The 11,712-nt window shown below is 37.3% G+C and overlaps 1 protein-coding gene across 3 annotated transcripts; it reads right to left on the reverse strand.

The window, feature by feature from the left end:
* Positions 1–1,304: 1,304 nt before the first annotated feature.
* parvg (parvin, gamma) lies at positions 1,305–11,566 on the reverse strand. 3 transcript variants are annotated; one of them, XM_079346357.1, is made up of 13 exons: positions 11,347–11,566; positions 10,523–10,610; positions 9,666–9,730; positions 8,907–9,009; positions 7,961–8,104; positions 6,472–6,587; positions 6,313–6,368; positions 6,187–6,221; positions 6,014–6,075; positions 5,160–5,228; positions 4,971–5,072; positions 3,957–4,029; positions 1,305–1,910 (listed from the first exon to the last, which is right to left on the reverse strand). In XM_079346357.1, the coding sequence occupies exons 2-13, from the start codon at positions 10,581–10,583 to the stop codon at positions 1,837–1,839; spliced, it is 960 nt and encodes a 319-aa protein (XP_079202483.1). In that variant the 5' UTR covers positions 10,584–10,610; positions 11,347–11,566; the 3' UTR covers positions 1,305–1,836. The 3 variants fall into 3 exon arrangements, with proteins under 3 accessions (XP_079202483.1, XP_079202484.1, XP_079202485.1); XM_079346358.1 differs by having other exon boundaries at positions 10,523–10,628; XM_079346359.1 differs by having other exon boundaries at positions 10,523–10,649.
* Between the last annotated feature and the right edge of the window lie 146 nt (positions 11,567–11,712).

The raw sequence follows: 11,712 nt of genomic DNA on the forward strand, positions 1-11,712 counted from the left end.
ATAATATCTCTCTCCTCTCCATGATGGGAACTTTCTTCCTCCTTATACAAAAACATTTAAAAACTTTACATTTCAGAACACATTGACTCCCTATGATGTTGCACACACTTGTCTTTGCACTGTCAATGGTATTTTAACACACCATGTAGGCAGAGTGTGACCTGAGAGTGGTCCAGAAAAAGTACCAATATTTTTAGCAAAAAAGCCCGAAAACCCCAACACAATTTTGATAAAGAGCACAAGCCACAGCAACAAGATCTGGTAATGAAGGAGAACCTACCTTAGTTTGATTGCAATTAGCTGCATTTGTAAACCAATTAGCATCTCATTCAGCCATTAACACAAACATATTGATGGCAGAGAGCTAACCAGGTCTTTTCTTACCCAGAGGGATACACACACGTGGAGAAGAGGAGCCGGGGGATTGAGCTGCTCCATCACCTGAGCCACTGCCATGGATTTCTTAATTAGTCACATTCACCACAAACTGATTGAGATTTTGAGATTGAGACTTACAGAATAAAATACTAACTTTTCTTACAATCCACAGCAGGCTAACAGAATATAAAAGAAAATATAAATATCTGAAACAAAGTCCTATAGAAACAGCCGAACTAAAGTAAAATCTATTCTAACTCAAAACATTTTGTATAAAAGCAGCCAAAATAAAGCAATAAAAACAAAACTTAAAACAATTAAGTTATAGGTAGGTTTTGCAACACGTTTAGGCATGTTGTTGTTTTAACCTAAAGTGGATATATCCTTTTTATTAAGTCACGTTTTGTCTCGTAAAAGCTTTGCATGATTTACCCACAAGCACACTTTGTTCTGATTGGCCAACTGTCCAAAGCCTTGGGGAAGGTCCATGTGCTGCCTTTTCTAGGGCACGTGACCAGAAGGAGTTATGCGACTTTGTGATGTCAGAAAATCATCATGGTAAAACATTTGAAGGCAGGGTAACAAGAAAACATTTATAGTGATCCTGCACCCTGAAGGGGCACAAGCCAATATGTGTTTGTGTTTTTATTTCTTTTTTGTAACCCTATGAATTAAAGGCTTTTTGTATTTTCCACCATCCTGAGTTCCTTGACCTGGATTATTTATACCAATAATTTTTGGTCTTACGTTTTTCTCCCCCTTTAGTTTGAAGTTTTCCCTTCCATAAACACTGGTGGTTTGAGGGATACCAGAAGCGCTCCTGCTGGCTTTCTTTTTCACAAAGAAGACATTTATATTGATATTTTAGTGAAGCTCCATCTTGGGAGAGAAGATGGAGTAGAAAGAATTGCAGACAGAGGACGTGCACAGTAGAGCAAATATTTTACTTGTTCAACTTTGTGACACTTTCATAGAGCAGACAACAATACTGTCAGGGGGGAAATACATGCATTTGACACAGTGTTTGGACTGAATCATACACCCTTACTTTACATGAATTCATTGTACCTGAAACGTCTTCCTTATTGCAAACTACGCCTCTTAGTTTACGTAGAGTGTCTCATTTAATACTTTTTGGCCCTATGTATTCTTGAAGGTCAACTGTAATAGAATGATTTGTTGTTGGCCCACAGCACAACAAAAAAAACTTGGCAGCTATCTCCAGAATTAACAAGCAGATCCCCTAATTGGAGCTATATATTCTGAATGAATTGATTTTTCTGACTTGGCTCTATTGATTAAGCATAACTTCTTGAAGTTACTTAGAGTTCCGGCATTTATTTCATTATTATTTTCTTGGGTGTACAAACCCTTGAAATATATTAATGTGTTTTTTTGACATAATTTACCACAGTGTATTTTCTTGTTGCTGAATTCTTCTTCACACAAGTGTCCTCTTTACTTCCCTTTGTGCTTCTTGAACAGGGCGTACAGGATCTTCAAGGTGGCAGAGATGTCCTGGGAGACAATATCTGTCACATAAAACAAGGACATGGAGTGAGTATTTATAATGCACCATCAGCATCCAGCAAACTCACTGAAACAGTGAGAGCACGAGGATGCTTTTAGCAACATTAGCTAATAACTATTCTCACAATCCAATCCGAACAGGTCATAGATCAGTATGACAAAATAAAATAAAAACACTGAATGGAAATTGAATTGCATCAATATGTCCTTGGTGAGACAACAAAATGTTCTCAGTTGTGAGATGCACTAACTGAATGAATGTGACATAAAGATCGACTCCAGCACCGCCTAACCTAATTTATGCATACAGCACGCTCCCATTTTAGACCCTGAGTACTGGGATCCCTCATTCCATCACAGCAATTATGTGGGTAATTAAAAAGGCACAAAAAATGAATTAAATTAGCCACTTGCTCCTGGCTTAGATTAATGGCGCAGGTCCCTACATTAACAGTTATCATGTTGGGGATTTACTTCACAATTACGGGCGTCACGGCTGGCAGGCAATATGCTGGGGAAGTTTTAGCGATGGTGAAAGCTCGGAGAGAAAACAGAGCATCTTGTCGATAATGGATCTGCAGGAAGGAGAAGCAGATCCATTTGCCATTGATTGATTCACACACTTGAACCAGTTGGTAAATCTCACTGAGTCCGTCACTCGATCTCTTTTTTGATTCATTTACTCCACATGGGCACCCAAACATTACACCCACATGGGATTGTTGGACATCTCATTCCAAAACCTTAAAATGGGCCTTAATGTTCCGCGGAAACTTATATAAGCAGCCACTATTCTTCCAAACCAGCTGCAGAGATTGGCTCCAGTTCACCTATATGAGTATTAGTGAAGCTGGGTGGTGACGTTAGGTGATAAGTTCTGGCTCACTGTAAGCTTTGCGGTTCATCATAAAGGTGTTTGATGAGGTTGACGTCAGAGCTCAGTGGAGGCTGGTCAAGGAGTTCTACATCAAAATTACATAAAAATTGTTGTTTTGAGCACTGCATGCACATGCTCTGATCCTCTGGTCCCACTTCTATATCTAACCCCCCCCCATGAATTGATCAGTTACTAATATTTTAATATGGCTACGTCATTGCATTTTATGTCCCTATGCGTTTCAGTTCAAAGGGCTTTTTTTTGTGTCCCACAAAGTTGCCAAAAGTGCCAAAGTGCAGCTGCAATAGGGGCAAAATTTTTACATTAAAGTTAACTTTGTCAATGTTGAACATTGAAGCGTAGATGCCAAGTGCAAGACTCAGTGACAGTTGCAGTGATCTAATGCTAAGTATTGTAGATTTAGTTGACAATTTGTTTCTTTTGTTTGTATAAATGTATTTCATACACTTCTATCATAAATCATGAACGATTAGATGCCTATAGCTAGCAGTTGCAGATTGAAACTGACAATTTCAGCAGAGATAGAGTGAGGATATTCCTGGGATCTGTCTGATAAGTGGGTGGTATACAGTGGCAGTGCTCATGAATACAGATAAGCTATCTTCCTCCATTCAAACACACGTGCACACACACACACACACCGAGTAGATAAAGCTATGGTGGTGAAGTTGAATCCCCGTGTCTATCAGCCAGCACCAGAGTAACATTGTCCCCTTGAGACTGTCTCCCTCGCTGCTCCTCTCTAAATGAATGATGATGACCTCAGACTGAGCCAATCATCCACAGAGATACGGAGACATGAGTCGTACTTATTCATATTCGGTTTGCAATTCCATCTTTTCCTCCAAAACACTGTGAAACCCACACTCCACCTAAAATTAACTCAAACTACAGGGGCAACCCTCCACCAACCCGTCTGACAAACTAACAGTTTTTGGCGTTTCCATGTCACACCGATAAATGCTCTTGATTAGAGGATATCAGATGAATTACTTTGACACCGCTGTCTCTGAGCTGAAGTGTTTTTCCCCTGTTGCAATTATTTTACACACTTTTTTTCATCCTCTGCTTGCATGGCATTTTAATTCAGGAAAATTCGTTGTTAACAAGGTTTGGCTGTGTATTTTGTGCACAGTGTGTATTTCCTCACCTTGTGGGTCAACACTGGACATCTGGAGGCCAATGTCATTGAGGAGTTCTAGGGCCAAGGTCACATTGTGAAGCTGAAGGTCAAAGAGAGAGATGAAACTATCAAGCAGATGTATTTTTATGAGATTGTGTGTGATAGCAAAAATCCCCTTCTCAACATTTTTGTTATTATTTGTCTTGTAATTTACCTGTCAAGTAAATATATAGATCTAGTTTTTTTATTTTGTATTTTTTTTATTTTGTGGAATTTTGATCATCCCAAAATGATCAAATTGAACATTTTGGCTAAAAGATGGTAAAGAATTGTGTACAATTTGAATTTTGTCCTCATAAACAATCACAAAGACACTTTAAAACACATTGTATTCACATAACAACAGTGTAACACATAATCAAACATAATGTAATGTTATAAGTATATGGCATTACAATCCCTAAAATATGATTAATTTATTAACCGTCTAATACAGACTTTTACAGTGTCCTTGGGGTCTAAGTAATTCATAAGCTGATCATGCAGTGATAAAAGAGTCATAATTTTTTCAGACTCATCCTACTGCTTCAAGTAAAGTAAGATCATTATTATAAGTGAGCCATGACACAGCAGTAATTATGCATCTACATTAGGATGGGAACTGTAAAATTTTAATTTGACCATAAAATACAGTGTAATAAGCCCCTTTTTGGATCAGGTTGCTGTACTTTCTATCTACTGGGCTCTTGTGGGGAAGTATTTAAAACAAAAACATGTACAGTATTTTGATCTTAAATTTGAATAACTGCTTCAGTGTACATCTGTACTTTTAGTTATGTATCAAACACTACTACTACTAAATGATTCTTTAAATTTTTGATGAATAAATACATTGCAAATGACAAGACATGGCGAATCATCTGCAGAGTGGCGGTGGTAACGTTGTACCAAATAAAGTTGAACTCAGGTGTGTGCTTCTCTTTCCTGTTTAGCACTTCCCTCACTAATGTGTGAGGAATCCATTTTGAATCTATACTGTACCATCTCAGATGGATTGATGGGGGTCAGGTTGAAGTCATGGAGAGGGATGAAGAAGCCCTCCAGCTGTCCAATGAGCAGCAGCAAAATCACTCCATCAGCAAACTAAAGGAAATACATTGGAAATATAAGGTGATATCATCTCAGGAATACTATTCTTTTTTTAATGTGTTTTGCATGGATTTTTTTTACCTGCTTTTCCATATCAGCCACTTGCAGACCCAGAGTCAACATATTCAGGTTCACAAAGTGTAAGATGGCCTGAAAATGGAAAAACTACAGTTAAGCAGTTTGAAATACTAATTGGTCTAATTAAACTGATATTTTAAAGTAGTATTCTTCTAAGAAAGCTGGTAGATATGGGTTCTTTGGAGAACTGCAGGTCAAACTGGGGATTTTAATTTAGTTTAAGTAAAAGGTAAGTATCAGTCATTCAATTAAATATTGTGATTTTATTGAGCACATTTTACAATTGATATTCCTAATTTAAATCTAATCATGAAATATAAAATACAAAATTACAGATAAAATCAAGAAAATGGTTTGCTAGATAAAATGAGAAGCAACAGAAAAACAGAGCGTAAGAGTTTAGCATCATTATCAGGATGAATACATTTACTGGTGTTTTTAGAAGTTACACAGGCTTTGTGATTGTTTTTCTTTTTTTTTGGTAAACAGCTGCAGGAAGCAGGACTACATTATGTCTCTTTATATTTTTTCTGCAAAAAAGTTGTTCAAATAATTGCCAAATGGCAAAATCAGAGAAAATTGTCAAAAGAATTGGTTGTATTTAATAAAAAATAAAGTTTTAAACCCCTGTAATAAGGAATTAATATGACAAAATCTGACAATAATTGTCAGATTATTAAGAGCTCTAATGTGTTCAAAGACAGTTCTACTTCATGGTTAGACATTTAGAGCCTTCATCGAGCTCATATTCAGGATAAATGTAGGTTTCAAGTGAAACACTTTGTATTCTCCCTTCCTTGGAGACAAGAGACTTAACTCTGTAAACTACCTCAGTCTCCTATTCCTCCTCATTATACCTTCTTCACAGTGTCGACCTTGTGAGGCTCGAGCTTCAGCAGTTCCTCGATAGGATCTTCCCCTGGGTGACCAGACAGCAACAAAAGTATGTTAAAACCGTTGTATAGGCTATAGAGTGGCTTGGATGACATCCAAAATGTTACATCAACTCAAGCTACCACTCTGAACTCACTCTCCGTATTTCTCAGGGAGTCTGAGCCAGCATCTCTGTCGAAACATCAAAATGTTGAAAAATAAAAAATGAGGGTGAATTCTTTTGCATCATCAACCTAATCATATAGAACAGAAATCTTCTGACCTCGCCACTGTAAGGACCTCCGTCTGAACGTCTGATTTTATTCCACTTTTGCTGACCTGGATGAAAAACAAAATGAAGAAAAATTAAGCTGCAAATGTTCAGCAGTGGTGTTTAATTTTACAGCAGTAATAGGGACTTAAAGATGGAACTAAAACTAACCTCCACAACGACAACCTCAACCTTTACATTTGGTGGTAAATCCAGCTCAGGCTGGAAACATCTCACCATGGCAACAAGCAGATGAATAGTGGCCAGAAGGTCTTTGTTGTGAATGACTGACAGGCAAACAGAGGAGAACAGAATACACTGAAACAACACTGAACTAGCACTGTTCTGACAGGCTCAAAACCTCACAGATGAGAGCAAAGCAAGGGCAAAAGAGTCTGAGTCATATAAAAAAAGTAGCATCGAACTTTTCATTTTTAAAAAGGGATAATGTAGAGTTGGTGTGGGGGTGACTGTTAACATGGAATTGAACCCCAACATGAACAGGACCTGACAGTAGCACAACTATCTGCTTTTTAGGGATAGAAGGCCATTTCAATGTTTAATTGGCCAATCAGAATCAAGTATTTAACACATCCGCGTAATAAAACTGATATTTATAATTCCTTAGTTTGTCTAAACCAGACTGTAGCCTCTATATTCTGTTATAGTATGTAGTTTTAAACTTTCTAGATCAAATTAGCAGTAAACCAAGTTCTCACTAATATATCGGTTGGCTAGTTTACATTATCGCTACCTAAGTAAAACCTAGCATGTAAAAATATAATGTTTAAGTTAGCTTGGACATGGAAGGATGCATACAATTACAAATCTGTGTTTTTTATGTTGGCCTATTATTCCTACAAGCTTTAACTATTTCTTTTAACCTCCTCGCTAATATAACTGTTGGCTATTAGTGCTAGCTAAGTATTTACACCTTTCCTTTTGTATCTGTAATATTAGGTCTACTGTAACTTCAGTTTGGAAGTACTTAAGCTGAAGTCTAGCAGTATCAAATAAAAATGTTTTGAATATTCTTTCATCCATACATTTCACATGCATTGTCACTGTTGTGTTAATCAACAGGTTTGCATCATAGACTGTTGCAATCAACCAAATCATAGCTAATATTTCTACATTACAAAGAAAAGTAGCCCACTTCCATCTTCTATATTGTCTGTAGGCCTATCCTGTTATGCTAAATAGCTAGCTCGGAAGAGGGAGAGTGATATTGTTAAATTAAGCCCTGCAGTTGTGTGTTGTTGTTTTTTTTGTTTCATCTTCATATTTACGAAATACACAAATGTCAATCTTGAGGTTCCTGATTCAGCAACATGACAGGAACATACAATTTTGACGTTGAGAGTCTGAGGTTGACAAAATAAGAGCACTTTGAGCAATCCATAAGACTAATGTCCTTTCAGAGATTCATCCTATAACATCCGATTAGGAGGCCAATATGAAGGAAAAGTTGTTATGATCAAAACACTGGTCCATACATCAGTGCATTTTATCTTCACCATGATCTCCATCAGTTGATTTAAACTAACAAGGCACACTTGAGCTAGAAACAAATCCTGCTGTTATTTAAAGTCATGGCCAGATCAGAACATTTGCTAACTATTTACTTTGTTTTTTAAACCATTTCTGCTATATAACTCACGTTCAACGTTCCACTTGATCTGGCTGCTGTCCTGCAGGTCCAGTCTCTTGTCCAACTCCTCCAGGACCATCTCCAGTTTATGAATCTGAGCCTTGCTGGTCAGGGCCATTTCATCCAAAGACAATTTTACACCAGCCAATCTGGCTGGAAATCAGGAAATTATTATGGAATGTGTTTTACACTTTATAAGTGACATATTTTGGGAAAACTGCAAAGGAAGGATCCTATGTTGAAATGTTATATTTACTAATAGTTTTGATCTTGAAAGGAGTCACAGGTCAGGATCAAACCCAGGCCGGCAGCCTGGAGGACTGCAACCTCTGCAATGGATGCATACTAACCACCAGGCTACCTATGCCTTATCCTTTAACTTTTTACTATGTACAGTGTCTTTGAGTACCCATAAAAGTGCTTTATAATAATCATTTTATTATCGTCATCACTCTTATATTATTATTATTATATGAACATAGGGAATCAGGCACTGCTTCTTTATTGATCTGTGACAAGACAAATGATACTGAAAATCTTTAGGGACAGGAATGAGGTAAAACAACATATTTCATTAATACATACTGACAGCTAAGTGAAGCAGCTTACATGTTTGCATTTAACCATTTCCTATCAAACATTATCATAACCTTGCTAAAATTACATCTGCCTCAGTGTACTTATCTGTTTCGATTTTTTTTACCTAACAATATAAATGGTACCGTGGGGATTTTGTGCAGAAAGCGGGACAATACCTTTTGTATATAAATGGTTATACAGTATATAGTTTGGACATTTTTTTTCAAATGTTGCTTTGACATAAAACATAGTCTGACTCTGAAATCATTCCAAAGCTTTGTTTTCCTCTTAAAACTGAATACTCATGACGTGAAAAGTAATGATGATTTATATATCATGAATAATAGTGTCATCATATTATTGTGTATTAACTTACACAGAAGATGATGAAGTACGAGTCCATCGTACAAATCCTCCTCCAGACTCTGAACCACTATGTGCTCTGCTTTCAAAGTGCTATTGATCCAATCAACCAATGCCTACCAACACACAATTTATCACACAGTCAGAGGCATCAAACCCTTTCATCTGCCTGTCTACTTTTATTGTATACACCAAATGAAAAACGGCATGAAGCCTTGTTTGTTTGTTATTATATTTGTCAATTATGAAGGATGGTATTTTCCATAAGCTGATGGGAATGATGACAAATACAAAGTACTTCCCCAAAACAGGCAATATCTAATTTGTTTTTTACCTCCAGCCTCTTCCGCCACAGGCTAGCTATGTTAAATATTCATTTCTTGCCACTTGCCACAATTGCGCGAAGAACCTGCTCTGCCAATCATTTGCTTCATGTCATCAAAGTGTTTTAAAGTCACATCATGGAAGTCCTGCTGACTCCTTGTCGTGGCTCTATGATGCGTTTACCTCATTTCTGATAATCATGCTCATTAAAGTTTCACTGATTCTTCCACCTCTCTTTCTGTGTCAGACATTATTCATGCTCTTCACTTCCCACATGCATGCAAGCACTTTAATGTACTTCCTGTGTAGCATTGATCTCAAACCCATTAGGACTCACAGAGATTCCTGCATTTGTGATACTCAGATCCAGGAAGATGCTGATTATGTTACAGCACAAGTTAGATTCAGACAGGGAAGGTTTAAATGTAGTTTCAGGAATGTGTCTTACCTCCTTTAGCTTTTCAAATTTGGGATCTTTTAAAGATGTTGGCTGAATCAGCTTTTGCTTTTCCCCTGCGCAGGAAAAACATTGATGAGACAGAATTTTTTTAGTCTATTTCTTAACATATATTTGTAATTTTCTTGAATGCATTTGCTACTAAACGTTGGTAAACCGATGCCACCCTAAGCATTGATGAATGTAAGGTATATTCTACACAATATGTTTCACCCCTTTCCTTTAAGTATAAGTACAAATGAATCTAAAACTAGTGAGTGTGTAAAGGCTTGAGGCACAACATGATGTAATCTATATACTGTTTTTGATCACTCTTTACTATTATTTTGGTTTGAGAACAATCATATCTCCTGTTCTGATAAAGCACAGAAAGTGATTATCAATCACTACAGGTAAACATGGAGTTCCAGCTTGAAAGCCAGGGGCTGATGGAGACCAAACCATTAAGATGTCAAATATGGACCCAACATGGTGTTTAAATCAGTTAAATAGCAAATTATTTGTATTTTCCAGAAAAGGCTAGAAGTTGATTTGAGAATTAAGCAGTTAGATTAAATACATTTATGCAGACAAGAGAGATGGATAAATGACAGACTCCAGTCAACCTATCATAAGGCTATATGTCTTGGTATTATATAATGTTTTTAGGATGACTATTAACATCTGTCTGGGGACTACAGATGAAAAATAGCCCTTTGGCTAATTGAGGCACATTTACAGAAATGTTATTAATGTGCACTGTCCCTTTTTTCAAATAAACGTATTATTATTATTACAAACTCACTCAAAATAACTTCAGGGTATTTGGAAATGATTACATGATTTTAAACAATTAACTGCAGATATACCTGGAAAAGTGTCGATGTCCACAGGCTCTTCTTTGTGATACTCAAAGATATCAGCCTCCATCACCTCTAGAGCTGAATTTTTCACTTCCTGTCAAAAGAAACAAACCTGCAGAGGAGCAGCTGGGCTCTACAAGTGGAAAAGATGTGCTTTAAATATAAACCACAGAAGAACGAGGAAACTCTTTTTCCATCAACAACTTGTGCAGAAAGTCTCTTTCTCTGAACAGGGGCTCTTTGACCTTGTTGCTCGACTCTCTGACCGGCAGAGAAAACGATGATTGTACTGCCAGCAGGCTTAAACTGCTGTGTGGATCTCGATCTTCCAATTTTTGCTTTTCAGGTACAAAGGAAAACTTGTGCTCAACAAAGACCTTTTTAGACTTTGGATTTGGATTCAAAAGGTTTTTGTAGTCTGTGGGTGTTCAGAAGTTTCACACAAATCTAACTGAACTGGTTGAAAACTCATCTAACTAAAAACAGAAGATCGTTTGTTTCCTCACTTCCTTTTCTCGCTTTCAGATGCACAGCTAACACATCAAGTACTGTTGATCCCCACTGATCTGCCAGAAGATAAACCTCTGCCTCTGAACATTTTCAATCACAAGGTTTGAGACAAAGCAACGCAAACACACAAAGTAACAGAGTTTGACAAAACCGACGTGACCTGGAGTGTGTTGTTTCCTGGATCTGAAGGAGAAAAGCCTTGCTTAGCAGCTTTTCTTTCCTGTGTGTTTAATGTGTGTGTACGACTTCCTTTTACTGAGGTTGACAGTAACTTTCAAATACGGTTATAAACAATAAAAGTGTTTCTGGAATAAGCTTACCTTTAGCACTGTGAGAGCAACTCGACAGAACGGGGTTGACGTGAGCTTGAATTGAGTTCCTGAACTGATGTCAAGTTCACCAACTGTCACAACAGCGATGAAAGAAGCGGACTCAATCTGAATACAGCATCATGTAAATTCTATCGGCACAAAAGGTCTGACTGCACTCAATTTCAAACCGTGGCTTTCTGAAAGAAAATAACATGTCACCAGGTCGAAAGGGAAGATAAGCACAAATGAGAGGATGTGGCTGAGAAGAAGAAGGCAGCCTCTTCCTCTTTTTGATACTGGCTTTGCACAGTGTTTTTTTTTTAGGGCGTTTGTGTCCAGTGTCAGAAATCACATTTGAGGCTTTACTAATGTCTC

The sequence above is a fragment of the Symphodus melops genome, assembly GCF_947650265.1.
Source record: "Symphodus melops genome assembly, chromosome: 6".
Classification (NCBI taxonomy): Eukaryota; Metazoa; Chordata; class Actinopteri; order Labriformes; family Labridae; genus Symphodus; species Symphodus melops.